General features: G+C 36.4%; 2 protein-coding genes and 1 pseudogene across 2 annotated transcripts; 1 reads left to right on the top strand and 2 right to left on the bottom strand.

Annotated features, from left to right (window-relative positions):
* The first annotated feature begins 562 nt into the window (after window positions 1-562).
* Window positions 563-2,479, top strand: LOC135619522 (protein C2-DOMAIN ABA-RELATED 3-like). The gene is made up of 3 exons (XM_065121622.1): window positions 563-880; window positions 1,338-1,433; window positions 1,997-2,479. Exons 1-3 carry the CDS (start codon window positions 770-772, stop codon window positions 2,285-2,287), a joined length of 498 nt encoding a protein of 165 aa, XP_064977694.1. The 5' UTR covers window positions 563-769; the 3' UTR covers window positions 2,288-2,479.
* On the bottom strand, window positions 1,587-6,852 carry LOC103994682 (elongation factor 1-gamma 2-like; annotated as a pseudogene).
* Window positions 6,853-6,945: 93 nt separating this feature from the next.
* On the bottom strand, window positions 6,946-15,309 carry LOC135619520 (glutamate--glyoxylate aminotransferase 2-like). Its single transcript, XM_065121619.1, has 14 exons — window positions 15,150-15,309; window positions 14,885-15,030; window positions 14,426-14,491; window positions 14,038-14,155; window positions 12,761-12,842; window positions 12,573-12,660; window positions 12,265-12,423; window positions 11,330-11,503; window positions 11,106-11,237; window positions 10,253-10,318; window positions 10,094-10,158; window positions 8,233-8,324; window positions 8,000-8,156; window positions 6,946-7,316 (listed from the first exon to the last, which is right to left on the bottom strand). The coding sequence occupies exons 2-14, from the start codon at window positions 14,999-15,001 to the stop codon at window positions 7,187-7,189; spliced, it is 1,446 nt and encodes a 481-aa protein (XP_064977691.1). The 5' UTR covers window positions 15,002-15,030; window positions 15,150-15,309; the 3' UTR covers window positions 6,946-7,186.
* Between the last annotated feature and the right edge of the window lie 1,371 nt (window positions 15,310-16,680).

The raw sequence follows: 16,680 nt of genomic DNA, 5'->3' as shown, positions 1-16,680 counted from the left end.
CTAACCTGATATTTATTCCTGAGTGTATACGTTCAATTCTGAGATGTTGGCAAATAACATGAATTGCAATCCAAAACAAGATTTAGATTCCACGTGGATCCTACACCAAACCACAAATGTAGTTAAAACAAGGAATATATATCGATCGATACATACAGAAATTACAGATTAAATTTGATTTGTAAATTTGCTTGTTTGTTACTATTCGGAGATAGATGCATGTAAAATATAGTTTTTAGTTGTCTCTACATCTTAATTGCTACACAAAAAATGCCAAAACGAAACCTAAATTTTCTTATTACTCGATCAATATATAAATGTACAGAAGAAATTAACTGGAGCCAGCCAGAAAAGTGAAATCATACCTCGTTGCATGATTCCGGGGAGATCGAACGGACCGCATTGTCTTTGACCGGGTGCAAACCAAGTCAACGTCGGCATCGGCTATTAACAAAACCAGGCCGGATATGCAGGCATGCAAACCCTACGCATACAAGTCTTTCAGAATTCCCTCCATCACCGTCCATCCATTCCCTCCTATGATCCCAGCCACTCATCGGTGTTCGAGTCAGACGGACGGACGGTCATTCATGCATAGAATCCGCGTTCAAATTCTAACGAGGGCCCCATAAAAAGAGGCGGAGTCGTCGACTCTACCTCGGAAGACTTTTGTTTTTCTTTGGTGGGGGTGGTGGTACGCGATCCATCTCCTCCTCCGACGCTTCGTCTTCTTCTTCTTGAAAGAGAAAAGAGAGAGAGAGAGAGAGAGATGGAGCATATGATGGGGCTTCTCAGGGTGCGGGTGGTGAGAGGGGTGAACCTTGCGTACCGCGATGCCCGAGGCAGCGACCCATACGTGGTCATGCGCATGGGCGGCCAGGTCTATCAGAACCCTTCTCCCCATGCCTGTCATCCCTGTGTTACATTCATTCCTTCATCTCAGATATCTCTGTAAGCTTTGGATGTTTCAGGACTAATATTCCTCCTATTGTCGAGGGCTTATTCCTAGAATTCCTTCTTTAGTTGCATGTCTAATTTTCTGTGATATGATGCCCACCAGATAGCATTAGAATCGGTACTAGTTTTCAAATACATGGTAGAATCATGAACAAGTCTTTTCATTGGACAAGATAATAATGGCCTCTTCATCTACATCCAACCTGATTTATATAATGTTAAGAGATAAGTTTTTGATGGTGGGAAGTTTAGGGCGCCTATGTTCCATTTTTATAACGTTAGCTAAATTTATTGTCCACATATTGATATTTAATCTCACATTATTCAATGATTTCTTGCTTTACCAAATGGTTATTTTTATCTATCATTTTGTTGGGCAGAAACTGAAGACCAGTGTCAAGAAACACAATGTTAATCCAGTTTGGAATGAGGATCTCACTCTTTCTGTTTCGGAGCCTCTCCGACCAATTAAACTTGTATGCGCCTGTCTTTGCTTATATAATCTTTCTACTCTGCTAGCTAAACTCTATAGAGGACATCAAGAGCTTGCTTGCTATGAACAGATTAGGAAAAAAAAATATATCCTAACATGTGTCTGCTTTAATGGATACACAAACAAAAACATAACCTACACATAATAAGATGCCATTTATTAATATAATTCTAGTGCTCAATGTTGCTTTGGACAAACATTTTGCTAATATACAGACAGCTAAAAAGAAGCATGAAGGTTGATAGACTATTATCAATATCAGCTACAAGAAAATGGTAATCTTGATGAACTGCTTCTCATGATAATGCACTGAACAAGAAGCATGAACTCGAGTTTGAAAAAGTAGCAGCAAATTGACTACAATGAAATAATGCAATATAAAGTGTTAGCTACTATGATCAACTTCTTAAAGTCGTGCAAGAAACTAGTTGATGGCAAGAAGATGACTTGTCTAGTCCTATTGCATAAATTAGATCAAAGTCAAAGAGCAAACCTTGAGATAATTATCTGTGCCTTGTTGTAACTGCGGTTGATATGATCTTGTAGCAAGTTTATGACAAGGACACATTCAGCAGAGATGATAAGATGGGTGACGCCGAGATCGATATCCAGCCATTTGTGGAGGCAGTCAAAATGAACTTCTCTGGCCTCCCAAATGGTACCATAATCAAAACTTTGACTCCCAACAGGCAGAACTGCTTGGCTGAGGAGAGTGCCATTGTTTGGAAGGCTGACATGATTGTGCAAGATGTTGTTCTCAGGCTCAGAAATGTGGAGAGCGGTGAACTGGAGCTGCAACTTAACTGGATTAACATACCTGGTGCATTAGGCTTGTAGGCTTTTATTTGTATACCCAGCAAGATGTGCAATTTACTCATGAAACCTCATATGCACACTGCACTTTAACTCCATTTCCTACAGTTTTGTACCACTTAATACTGTCGCTGGAATGTAGTCTTATCAACATGCAGACTTGGCAAAGTGATAAATATGATGATCTCATGTATAATGAAAAATATTGACACCCAACTATCCATCAGGCAATGATTTCGTGTGCCCACAGAAGTCACCAGATGTGTAACACAGCTGCAATCCAAGAAATTACTGTGTAGACATGGGGATCTATAACCAACTTCATTCACCAGTAATTTCCTGATCTGAGGTAGCCGTAATAGCCTTGATAAAATACAAGTTAGTCTCAAAGAGAGCTTCCATACAAATGATAACCGATACGCTTAGTGAAACTCGAGATGAATATGGTGTTATCACTAATATACACTGTCCAACAGAAAAACCCATAAATCATCAGTGTTTCCAACAAAATTTCATCACTAAGTCGAGATATCTGATGAATTAATGCAGACTCTTCCAAAAATATTTACTTGAAGCGTCTAGCATCTAGTAGGGCCTCACCTTCAAATGACTCCTGGTCCTCAATCATGGTATTCACCCTCTCTTTCTGTGCTTCATCAGAAATGTCAACCTTGGTCCAGTCATACAACTCCATATCGTAGACCTTATCAAGCACAAACTTTGGAATCTCCAGTCCATGGAAAAGCCACAGCCCCTTCGCCTTGAAGGGTGGGTCAGAACCAATCACGAGCATCTTTCCAAATGCATATTTGCGAGCTAAGTCCATGCGCTGCAGGAAGCCGCTGACCTTGTTCAGGGTCACGAATTACACAGTGTTCTCATCATTGTACCTTGTAGTCACAGAACCAAAGAGAGTAACCCTCAGGATCATACATATCCCAGAAACCTGGAGTCATGCTCCATAATAAAAGGAGTCAGTAAAGCTACCCGAAATATAATGCAAAAACAAAAAGTTTTTTACTGCATTACAAGATAAAGCTAGAACATGGAATATGGTTCATACAACTATTAGAAATAGATTCAATAGAAAAGGTCATTGGTTCTCCTACCATTTATTAAATGCACAGAAAAAAAAAAAACTTTATTGCCACCCTTGAATAAAAAACAGTCATCACTGTTTATTATTTGTTATAAAGTCTTCTTAGGCTTCTTCTATCACTTTGCACCGCATTAATTCTTATCCATTATCAATTCTCACTAGAATCTACACCTCTGCTCTTAAATCCTCTACAAATGTTCTGTCATGAGTGCTACCTATATCACAAATAGGTTAAAAAGTACACTATTATATACTTGTTAAAACCAAAATCCATCATATATTTAAGCATGTCTTGTTTCAAGAATTGCAATGAATTAGGTTTAGCAGATATTGCTACCTATATCATAAAAATAAATGAACAGTGAATTACCAATTAAGTAGCTAAAGACATCATGCACATTAAAAAAAAATCAAAATCTATCATCAGTGATCATACTATCTAGTTCTCCTTCATTGTCAAATTCAATCAACAACCCAATTCAATCACAACTTAACGATCATCAGAAAAACAAATTCAATCAGGATCCAAAGCTAGAAGAGATACCTTTGATGGCAAGCTCACGAAAGTTAGCTTTTGTATTCGAATAGAGCCTCTTCCACTCATCCAATATCATCTTACTAGGTGGCAATAGGTCTAGAGGATTTTTCGGATTGGGCTTGGGAGCCTCCTCTTCCTCTTCCACAACCTCCTGTACTTTGGGTTTCACAGCCTCCTGCTTTGGTTCTTTCTTGACTTCCTTTGGCTTAACTGCCTCTTTAGTTTGAGACTTATTTTGTGATGGAACAGATGGAACTGAGTCTGCATGCTTGACCACGCCTCACCTATCTGAAGTTTGGTTGATTAACCATAGTCCAGAAATACCTCTCCACATGAGGGAACTCCGAGGTAAAACTCTTAAGCATGATCAGACTGAACCCGAGGTATAAATTGCATGTCATGATATTTTCAACTAAAGTAACAGAATGGCCAACAAGAAACGTGTTCACGGCAAGATGAGGGTTCAGAACATGAAGTTTCCTCTTCAGACAAGATATTGCAGATTCCTCAGCCTAAAAGACAATTTCTACAACTTATATAATGCAATTACAAGTGTCACGCTCACAACAGCAAGGTAAGGCATATGGCCAAGCCATGGATAAAGCCAGCGGGAAGTATTTGCATCAACTTCCATTGAGGCAAAATCAATTATCTGTTCAATGTGGGCCCGACAACAACATGAATTAACAATTAGGTAAACTGTAAGAGGAGGCCAAAAAAGATAAAAGACAGCAAATAACTTACATAATCCATATGTGAACTGCCATAAAGAGGGTTATCAGCCTTCAAGTGAGTAACTGAAGAGACCAAAAGAGCAAAGAAGTACACATCACCTTTGTTATTGGTCAAATGGAAATTTGCACTTTTTAGTGGCATCGGTCATGTGAAAAACAAATCACAATTCTAGTGCATTAAAACTATTTAAATATGAATATTTAATGGAAGAATAATGTGTATGAAATACTCATAATCACTGATGGTGAACAAACCATAATAAATTAAAAACTTGAAAACAAAGTGGTTCTTTCATACCATAACGAGCTACAGCAATGCTCTAAAATGTGGGACCATCAGGTATTTCCAGTACAGGCACCTGAAACCAAAAGTAATTCCAGATTTTACAAAAGATATACAACTTACACAAGCTTGTACTATGGTATGAAAATAAAATAAACATTTGCATATAGAAACATTACCTACCTTTCCTATATGGTTCTCGTCTTGAGAAACTCGAAGTTTTATTCGAAACACCCATTTCAAAGTTCTTGGTTAACTCAACTTGGACCCCGCTGTAGTCTGCTGCAATGAGTGTCTTAAATGCATTCTTGTTTGTGTTGCCAGCATGCAGAACCTGAGGAACAAAAATCTGAAACATCATGCAGCTGTAAAACCAAAAGATTTTACCAAAGAAGATGAATCTCTTTGGAGAGTTGTGCCAAAACATGGTAAAGTGCACAGTCTGCAGACTCACGAACTGATAAGAACTATACAAAGAGAAAAAAAATAGAAACTTTATTTCATACTAAGACAACCAGGGCCCAAACAAACTAGGAAAATAGAAGGAAGCCACACGAGATGTCAAAAGTAGAGGTTAATAGGGAAGTTGCTTCTAGGCTCCAAGAGATCTTTGTATTTGAATCTCAATATGCCTTGAGCCATTAATAGCTTTGATTGCTATTGGTGTTGCATAATCTAGCTGCAGATATCAAGGCGACAAGAAAACCACATAACATTAAATTCTCTTAAGTTTTACCAGTTACTTATAATTAAAATAGCAGGAAAAAAGTTTGCTGATTAGCAATTTTTCTGAAAACCCTTTTTTCATGGCTCCCAACTGCATGGCCGAGGCCACTATTACCAACTAACATCAGCTTCCTGAACTATCGACTAGCAACGCTTACCCAGTCCACCCGACCACTTGAGCACCGAGTTCTCACACCTTTCTTTCTTGGCTTAATGATAAAAAACAGCAAACCCTTAATCCCAACTATACGGAGTCAACACGAATCCCCGACAACCCCTGTGAAACTACTATAGTTGAGCCAAACTCTGAAAAAGTCAAACAACAATTGACCCAAGCAAATGGTAATTTGTCACTATCTAATGTCATTTAAGTCGATTAATACTGTTATCCATTAACATACAGCATAAATGCCACAAGTCAGCAAGCCTTAGTGGTTAGAACAACCAGAGGAGAAGCGACATGAGTGGATTTCTACAAGATCAACCGGACCCCCACAGGTACGGAAAAGGGATAGAATGTAGATAAAAATGTCCAGCGAGAACGACATTATAACAGCAAATAGAAGCAGGAGCATGTGGATCCAACAGCTAAATCTCTTTTTTGACCTAAATTGATATCATAACATAGATCCATTTGTTGCAAGCACATGTTAGATTACAATTACACAAGGATGGGAGCATATCAAAAGACAGCATGTTCCGATAAAGATCCAACAACACCAACACGGCCGAAAACCCAAAGATGACTTCTTATGTTCCGAACCCCAGATAACAATTGCGGACAAATCAAAACAAAAGTGACAGCATGACTGGTAATCCAATCACACTTTCAAATGAATAAAGAGACCTAACTCTCGGACGAAGAGGACCGATCAATAAAAGAAATACAACTACAGGAACGAAAATGGTTACATCGTTCCAAAAACTCACCAGCGCCATCGCATCCGTGACCCGCGACCGCCTCGATGCCGGATCTAATCGACACGAGATAATCAAGTCAAATCAATAATAAATCAGCGAATAGATCAAGAAAGAAGGAAGCAAATGGGGAATCTGTCGTTGGAGAGTACACCAAGAGGGGGAAGAGAGGGCGAGAGCGGACGGGTGGCGTCGAGAAGCGCGTGAGGATATTAACCGAGACCCGAAGTAACGGCAGCCGAAACGCTCTGTTTCTTGAATCCTACGGCTCAGATTATACCGATCGGGCGGCAGTCCGTGGGATTAACCGAGAGCGATAAGGGGTCGGATTCGGGTCATCTGGTTCGGGTTCGGTCAGCTTCCTCCAAAACAAGCTTTTTAATGTACATAACAAAAGTCATTGATTCACGTAATATTTCTATGCTCCAAGTCCTTGAGCCGACTCTTAATCAATTACATGAAACAGGTTTTCCTTGATGAATTTTGCTTGGAACAATTACAAGGTGGACTGAAATATTCTGTAAGGGTTCATGCTGATATGACACAGCAAAGCAACTTCCATAATCGGAGAGAATTCTTCCTTTTCCTTGCGGTTTCAGTATGCTTCAACTTCCATTTAATCGATCTACATCCGGGAGTAACCTCTGTAATCTTCATATTGTTCCATGAACTCATCATTGAATTTCTTGAAACTGTCCATGATTGCTGGCATTTCTTCTTCTGCTGGCAAGATGGTTGTCCTTAGATGGAAAACCCTGTCAAGAACCAAAGGCTTGATTATTATAAGCTTCTTTGAGGTTTTGAGACCTTTGTTTCAGACAGGCTTTGCCTGTCTCAACTTCCACAAGAAAAAAGGAAATCAAATTCCTATTCCATCACATTCAAAGGTTAGCAAAATCTCAAACTTAAAAATTCAATGAAAAGAACTTCTATATTTCAATAGAACTGCAAGACATTTAAGCTGAACTTGATTGAAGAAATTGTCGTCATTTTAAGTAGAGCTTCTAAAGATCAACTCCTAGCTTTGCCGAGTAGCAGCAAATTTTGTCTCAAGTTTTTCATGTAACCCAAAACAAAAGCGATAATCAGGGCCCATTATTTCTTCCTCGAGAAATATCTATGCTCTATAAACTCAGGTCTTAATCCTTAATGATCATGATTCCTTTGCATAAACTTTCTAAATCAAAATTATTATCAAATTATGTATGTATTGCTCGAAATAACCAATTTACATAGCACAATTAGGACAATGGAATTTTTCTTGCGTCAAAAAACCAGAATGAATGGATTTCCTTAAATTGTTGCATACCCATTTATGTGAATCATACTTCATTTATAGATCATTATATACTTCAATCTCGAGAACTTAGATTCGACAAACCTGATAAGATGAATTAAAAAAAATCTAAAAGCAGTTTACAGAATAACTCATAAGTACCCTTCTTTTTGGCCGAAACCTGAGCCTGGTACTGTTGAAATTCCTGTAGCTTCCACAAGCTTGAGGCAATAGAAAACATCAGGAGCCTTGCCAGCCCTTTTAGCAGCTTCAATTGCTTTTGGTGGTAAGCGTATTTGTGGAAATGAATACATGGCACCTAAAACCAGCCTCAACTTTAGTAGCCAATAATTCATGCTGACTAATGTTGACACAATATGATTCACATGTATTACCTTCTGTAAAGTTGCAGACAACATTTCTGCAACTATTAAACCCATCAGTCATTATATGGGCTCTTCTCTTCAAGGACTCGAGGATTGCATTACTGCACCATAATTTAACAGCATGACATATTATTATACGCCTAGGTCCAGTTAACTAAAAACGATGTGCATTCAGTATTTGTAATACAGAATTATATAAATAATTATGACATTAAAAACATTTATTTTTAATTAAAATAGATAAAATTAATCCCATAAAAAATTGATTACACAAATCAACTGGCAAGGTGTTGCAAACCAAACAGGTGGGTCAGGCAGTGATTTGAGCATCAATTCTATATCACATCAAATGACATATGACAGATTCACATGATATAAATTCCAATTGCAAAGCATCAACCTGTGTGATAATGAAAAACTGCAATTGATATATTTAAATCCAAATTGACCCAGTCATTCCAATCAATTACTCCAAAACATGTCATTTTCTTTAGTCTATCTGCCTAAACTGTTAGGTTATTCTTTTCTATACTTTCTTATTGATGTAATGCAAACTAGTTGATGTTGGATTATACATGGGAATTCATAGACAGTGAATGTGTAAATCAAGTGTTTAACCTGTTTGTCTAGGATCATGATCTTTGATGTTCCAAAAAATCCTATTTTCCATATTAGGAGGTCATACAGCTTGATCTAGTTATAGTGGTATGGTAGCAAATCTGATGGTTTTCAGTAAAAAGTTGCAAACTTCGATTTTTCCATGTTTAGTCTAACTAAATTATAGGGAAGTTAGTCCACATAATTGACATAAGCAAGATTTAAAAAATCAGTATAAATAATGGTCAACACTATCATAAATGATTTTTCTTCACATTTGGAAAGCTATAATGTCAAACTTGATACAGGGGACCAAGTTTGCTACTAGGATTTTCCAATGGAAGTACAGATATTCGGGCTGCTACAGCATTCATTGTTGTTCTTATACCATTTGTACAAGACAATGTACATAACATTATACAACAGAAACTAAATGAAGACTTCATAGTACATAGGCATTTAGACAAGACAAGTGATAGGTTTCATCAATAATTTTAGGTAACATTGGAAAACATTAATTTGCATCATGAAGATAACATAATCAATGATGTCACATGCATTTTTACCAAAAGAGCTACATATATAAAGCTTGTATGGACTAGGTTAAATATGATACACATCATCAATTCTTGATTGGTACATGTTGATGCATTTGAAAATACGATGACGACGATAACAACAAAGTCATAAGTCCCAACTATTTGGAGTCAGTTACATGAATATTTTAACCCATTGAAATATGTAAAAAATCATATATTTAGTTAAAGCTTAGAGTACTTTAATTTTTATTTATGATTTTTATTAGGGTCTTTTTAGGTTTTCTTTTATCTCTCCTCGTATCATTAATCATTTCATCTCTTTTAACTACTGCATCCATAGGTATCCTAAATATATGTTCATACCATCTCAAACAATTTTCTTTCAACGTATACCTAATAACTTTACACATCCATCTTAATATTTTTATCTCGGTAACACAAACTTTTTGTATATTTTGTTTCTTAAATGCTCAATACTCAGATCCATAAAGTATTATTGGTCTCACAACTATCTTATAAAATTTTTCTTTTAATCTCAAAGGTATCCGATGATTACACAAAACTCCTAACACCCCTCGCTATTTTAATCATCTTGTTTTCACAGAAGGTAACTGGTGATCACTTTTTGTATACGTTGATGTATTTGAAAACGAGATCTTAAAATGCATATCTCATACTAAAATCTGGAAAAGGAAAGACACTGATCCTGGAAGTTGCTTACTAATTATTCGTACCTCTCTGCAGCAAACCTCAAGTAAGAGATATCTCCTGGTTTGGGGGGGTTAACCATCAGCCCTAACTGAAAAGTAAATCACCTTTTTCATATTATGATATAACAAGCAGTTACAGTTAAAGAGCAACCTGAACCAAGTTAACAAGAAAAATAAACTTACAAAGATCTGTCCAGGAACATTAGGACTGAGTGACACTGATGCAACTTTGTAGATCTCATCTACAGTCTGTAAAAGAATTAAATGTTACGCATAATATTAAAAATCAAGCAGTATCATTAGAATAGGGCATCTGGTTATGAGGAAAGCACTGTGAAGGACTGCTTTATGATATTGTTGGTTGCATTAACCTTGATAGCTCCAAATACCATAATCTGGTTCCTTTATGAGATCCCTAAAAATTCACTTGTAAACTTAAGGAATATAAATCAATCCTTTGCACAATTTGTTAACAAGTTTTTTTAATTAATTCTAGAGCTGGTGGTAGATGTATCTCATCCCATCTTAACAAATTAATAATTTGCTTTACTATCTAGTTGCTTTATGGACAAACTTGCATTCGTTTATGAAAATTTGAACATTGGCATATCTGATTCCTCTGTGATGCACCAAAAAGAATTACCCATGATCGGATAAAAGCTCTTAATCATGTCAAGTGTTATTAATGAAAACATGCTGATAAAACTATTCTGATAATTCTGGAACTGATTAGCATAGAGATATCATCTTATTTTTAGCGCAGACATAAATTTGTCAACATCTAGTTGGTATAGGACATCATTCAGGTACTGATCATATTCAAATTTCCATCAGACATTTATAGGCACGGATGAGCAGATCACATCAAGCACTAGGACAAACGATTTTTCTTTGGACTTTGTAAAAATGTACAAAAGGTATTTTATTTCATGCATCTTCTAGTGTTCGGTGATCATAACAGAAGGATAAACATGCAATGCATCACTAAGATGTAATAGAGTATAAAACACCAGTTAAAAAATTTGAAAAAATGCACCTTAGCAGGTAGGTTAGTCATTTCAAAGTATCCTCCACGCTGACCACATTCTCCCCAATATCCTTTTGACACAGTGTGGAAAGACACAAGTTGGACCTCCGTACTAATAGGTGGCCCCATGTCCAACAATATCTGGAAGTATTGAGTAGATTCTAGATCAAAATACCAGTCATGACAAATCATACAAGAATTTTAGCAATGAAAACACATTTCCACTTCCTTACTTTTCTTGCACTTATGAAGGGTCGTTCATCCTGATATATGTTTTGTTGATAAACTTCATCAGCAAGTAGGACTATGTTTTCTTGAAAACAAAATTTCAACAATTCTCTTAAATTGGCCTCACTCAGACATTGGCCAGTGGGATTTCCTGGGTTTATGATAACTAGAGCTCGAACCTGTGTCCACAACAACATTATTTGTTATGCTAGCTAAGGTGCAGAGCCTCCAGCTGAAGTCGATAAAAATAAAACACAAAATATGTTTTTAATTGTAATCAAGGAAAAGCAAGCACCATAACAGATAGGATATTGATGAGAACTTCTCCAAAGCCAAAAACATATATATACAGACAAAAAATTTCAACTTTTGTCGTTTGATTCAAGCCTAGTGGGACTTGGGAGGAAAGTACATAGTTTAACTGTACTTGATTAATATAAAATACTAGGAATTGGATAGCGATGGCGTACATGGTTATGCCGCACAGAGAATTTTGAGAAGCTAAAAATTTTCATATTTATATCTTTTTAGAATGGTTAAACACTTGATTGCTTTAAAGGTGCAATGAAGATGCATGGAAGGGTCACAATGTTGCTATTTCCATACAGATAACATGCAAGTTGTTATCTGATTATAGTACAAATGACATAAAAGAGTGAAGAGTAATATCATATGAAGAAATTAATTCAGAGGCTGGAATGTTATTAACTGCAATAAAACATAAATGAAAAGTTGAACAGTGACCAAGAATTTGTTTTTTAAACAATACTATAACAACATATTGATACTTGTAGATGTTAGTAGTAAAAGATGCAATGCTGACAAGTAGTGGGAAGTTGGAACTTTGATTTGGTTGTCACCAACATCAACAAAAAGCTAGGTTCTTGAAAATTACTTCAAGAAAAACATAAATGTAAAATTGAAAACAACACTAGCTTACACAAATTCCTTTCATCCGAGCAGCTGCTACAGATTGGCGAATGTGATTGATATCAAGACCCCAATTGGCCTCTTCTTCTAAATAATATGGAACAAGAGATCCACCATACAAGGATATTGTAGCTGAATAAAGAGGGTATTGTGGAACTGGAACCAAAATCTGTCAAGTTACAAGTGTTTAATCCCGACAATCTTAGAAGAAGAAAACTGCAAATTAGAGAAATCAATAATGGCTAACATTATGTATCATGGTTTCTTTCCTTTGAGTTTTGTTTGGGTATATGTTTATATTCTCAAGAAAAATCTTACACCATCGTTCTCATTTCTGATTATAGTATTTAAAATCTGCATCACACCTTTGCTAGCTCCATCAGTGAGATATATTAGCTCTGGGTCACTGCAATTAGTGAGATACAAGATTAATATCCTTACTAAAATTTAGTTACTATGTTCCTTTGTTAGAATATAATCAGTCAGCTTGGTCATAATCTTGTTACCTAGGGTACCCATCACGCCGTCCAATAAACTCAGCAATTTCTTTCCTGATTCCAGGAAGACCTCGGGAATCACTATAGGCACCTGATAGCTCAAAGAAAATTGATGATTCTTGTCAAGAAAACCAAAGCATATCATTCTCTTGGATTTATTGCATAATAATAGCTAATAAAAGAATCAAATCTAAGAAATGAAACTGAAAGATTATGAACACCAAACACTGCACTTGAGAATTAAAAATTTTGATTAACCTGGTAAAATACAAAAAAAATGTTGCAACATTGCATCATCACATTTTACATGAGCTTGGACTAGGCCTAGTATACTAGCATGAACTATAAATATGGGGACTCTGGGTCGTAGGATTAACAATTTTCCTTTCTGACATATGATTAAGATCAGATAATCTGGTAAAACAAATATAGCTTCATTGCTGGTTTATTTGGAAAAAAAATATTAAATGACCAAAATCACATCATATCGTATGTGTCTAATTATATAGTTTTCTAGATCTAATGTTTAATGGATCTTGAAGTGCGTGGACACCGAAGAATAATTACGGGTTATATATCCGAAGGCAAATTTGTCCTGAACTGCTGCACCATTGGGAACAATATGCATCCTAAAATGGTGCAACACATTGAAAACATCAGGTTTCATTTTGTTAAATGCCAGTATGATGTATTTATATGCTAATGCAGCCAATCCAGTCATTATGTAACTCCAAATTATATGCCCCACATTTGGATACCAAAACCTAATCGTAGATTAACTGAAATGGTAAAAAGCAACAAGTAGATGCAACACTTGAGTGATTATGGAGCCATACTTCCACAGGCAAAAAAGATAAGCAAACAGAAACACATGGAAAAGATATTAATAAAGTAACACTGAAACAGTTAGGAATAAGAAATACATAGAATAGAGACAATCAAGATTTATCATTAAAAGTAAAAGACCAAAGTGGGTCTTCGAATGAATTGATATTATCAATTTAAAGTCATATGTGATAAAACTAGACAAAAACAAAGATGGACTATTGGTTGAACCAGAAGTAGCAGACTTTGCACTTATTATTGATCAATGTCTCAAAAGCCCATTAATGAAAAGCATGAACAAGTATGGAGAGATATTTCATCTAATTGCCATCTTAAGGTCAACCGCCAGTGAACAAAAGTGAAAATTTAAGATCTCCAAGCCTGATAAATGAGAAGCATGAACTCTACAGAAAACAGGTTTGACCAAGTTGCCATCTTGAAGCAGGTAACCAATAGAGTACCTAAACCACCCGAGGTCAACGAAAGATAATGTTTAGCTCTATCAATGGCATCTGCTGGGAAGAGAAGCCCAACATTAGGATCATCCAACAAAAATGGAGCCTGGCATAATGCTATCACCTGCAAAAGAATGTACCACATAATGTCAAAATTACACAACCAGAAGCGATATCTAAAAAAAAAAAAGAAGCTTCATGAAGTCCGAGCAGGAAAATTTGCTCCATATTGAAACAAATATGTCACCTAACGAGACCTATGAACTTTACACTGTCTATAAGTTTCTCAAACAAATATAAAAGTAGAATAAAACATTAAAGAAGAAAGAAATTGATAATGATGCATCAACTAGTTTATTGAAAAAGGATAGTGAAGACAGGGAAGACAAATAACCTGACGGGGGAATGTTAGTGGCTTCTGTCCTAGAGCATGAGGATTCCCAACATTTGTAAAAATAATCTGCAAATAACAGAAAAATTCAAATTCATAACAAAATTATGTAAACAAGATTCTCATGCATTTCAATTTTTACCGGTTAAAGACTTTCCAAGAAGACTAACCCCAAATTGCAACATACTTTTTGAGAGTAAATTGCAACTTGATTTTTTTTTCATTATAAATCTTGATCTTACACAGGATACGCCAAAGAAATAATAAGAACCTAAAGCAGTAAAATTCTTCAATACTGACATCAATTCTAAAACTAGATATGTTCAATATCAAGGCATTCGACAACACAAGGATCATTCTCTCTTTCCGAAACACGATTCTTAATAAAAGCACAATCAGCAATGTACAACCTAAACCCTGATGCCGCAAAATCAAACATGGTGAAGCGGAAGAAAACAAAACCTTCTTCCCTTCCTTTTGCAGCTCCGAAGCGCGCAGATAAAGCTCGCCTCTCACAGCATACGCGACCTTCTTCACGTTCTCGTTCAGCGACTCGTAATCCAACGGCTTCGGTGCCATTCCCGATGGAGATCCCTCACCTCCTATCCCTGAAATCCAGTCGAAAAAGCCAACTCTTACCCCCAAAACAAAAAATGATTTGATGAGATAAGCCATCCGAAAACGATAAAGAAAAGTTGGATTCCGTCCGATCCGATCGGATTACCACCTGAAAATCTCGAGGGTCAGAGGAGGAGAACAGAGTGAGAGTGCAGACGGAGCCGTTTTAGTGGGTTTCTGACGGCAGAGTTCAAAGCCACTGCACCAACAAAATAAGAAACAAGAAAGGGGGCCGGCAAATAAGAATATTTGCTCGTCATCGTTTCACGAATATATATATATATATATATACCTAAGAAAAATATGTGTTTTTTTTTTGGATCATTCGTCAGGAGATAATGTACAGAGCAGTCTGTCCTCTCCTTTTATTATTTGTTTATTACTATTTTTATAACACAGAATTTGGGATTGAATCAACGCCACAGAAACTGACAGAAATATATATATTTATTATATATATATATATATAATTAATGAATGAGAGAGAGAGAGAGAGAAACTCTGATTGCTAGAAAAGAAGAGATACAAACAGATCTGTAATTGAAGCAAGGCCACAGAAAGAAGAGAGAGAGAGAGAGAGAGAGAGAGAGACTGCCAATCCAAAGAGTGCGGTGGGGGATGAATAGGAAACTCTTGGTGGAAAAACTTGGAAGAATTGAGAGCTGCAACAAAGGATTCATCAGGATTTTATGCAGAGACTTTACAGAGCTTGTGATTGTGATCTTGAGGAGAATTATTTCAGATACGGAAACAAAACAATCGCCACTTGAGGAGAATTAATTGATTCGTATAATTTATGCACATTATAATGTATTTTAGTTCTCGTGTTATCATTCATTTAATATAAATCATTGATCAAAATACTTACATAAAATTGATAATAATATATTTATCAGATGCTTCAACCTACTTAAATATCAAATATAATAATTCGATTTGATTAATTAATTAACTCATCAATTTTATTTGATTTAAATCACTAATTAAAATATTTTAGATTAAAATATTGATTTTTAATATGAGACAAATCGAAATATTATAATTATGCCCAACCACCCTCTATAAAACATTGAACACATGTGATAGTTTCCCATTGTTATGATCCTTAGGATAATAATGATTTTGATGGCTGTCACAATATATTAAAGAAAAAAACTCTTACAATACTTCCCCACCCCCTAATTTACGGATTTGGTGAACTCGAAAGTCCAAACGACCAATTTTCTATCACCTCTCTCTAGTCCACTCCGTCATTTCATTGCATTTCAAACGAAGAACCGAAGGAAGAGCAACACCATGCCTCCGTTTCTCTTCTTCCATCGGCTCCCCCACTCCCAACATAAGCGGCTTACGTTCTCAATCGTCATAGTACGAACAGGAGGCTCTCGGTGTCCTCCGTTCCCGAGGCTCAGCTGCCTAAACTAGCTTGTCGGTGGTGGCGAGCATGCCATCTTTTCTTCGCCTTTGGGTTTGTTTGATGCGAGCATGCATTTAATGTGGCCCTGTCGGTCCCCAACCACTCGCCAAAGTCGTTCTACCTAGCAGTCCGATCATAATGTTTACATAAAGGCAGTGGAGGCTGAATGAAGTAGGTTTCTTCCCCGTAACAGAGCTCGAGATTCCTGTGGGAATGGTGATCA

Source organism: Musa acuminata, chromosome BXJ2-8 (genome assembly GCF_036884655.1).
Source record: "Musa acuminata AAA Group cultivar baxijiao chromosome BXJ2-8, Cavendish_Baxijiao_AAA, whole genome shotgun sequence".
Lineage (NCBI taxonomy): Eukaryota > Viridiplantae > Streptophyta > Magnoliopsida > Zingiberales > Musaceae > Musa > Musa acuminata.
The sequence above is the reverse complement of the archived record's forward strand: the minus strand, read 5'-3'. Positions and strand labels throughout refer to the sequence as shown.

Bases quoted from the DNA above. Each gene is read 5' to 3' on its own strand.
- LOC135619522 (XM_065121622.1), top strand. From the start codon at position 770: ATGGAGCATATGATGGGGCTTCTCAGGGTGCGGGTGGTGAGAGGGGTG. The intron at 881-1,337 runs GTCTATCAGAAC...TTTGTTGGGCAG, and splicing joins TCATGCGCATGGGCGGCCAG to AAACTGAAGACCAGTGTCAA. The intron at 1,434-1,996 runs GTATGCGCCTGT...ATGATCTTGTAG, and splicing joins CTCTCCGACCAATTAAACTT to CAAGTTTATGACAAGGACAC.
- LOC135619520 (XM_065121619.1), bottom strand. From the start codon at position 15,001: ATGGCACCGAAGCCGTTGGATTACGAGTCGCTGAACGAGAACGTGAAG. The intron at 12,424-12,572 runs GTAAGATTTTTC...GTAACTTGACAG, and splicing joins TCAGAAATGAGAACGATGGT to ATTTTGGTTCCAGTTCCACA. The intron at 10,159-10,252 runs GTAAGTTTATTT...TTTACTTTTCAG, and splicing joins ATGTTCCTGGACAGATCTTT to TTAGGGCTGATGGTTAACCC.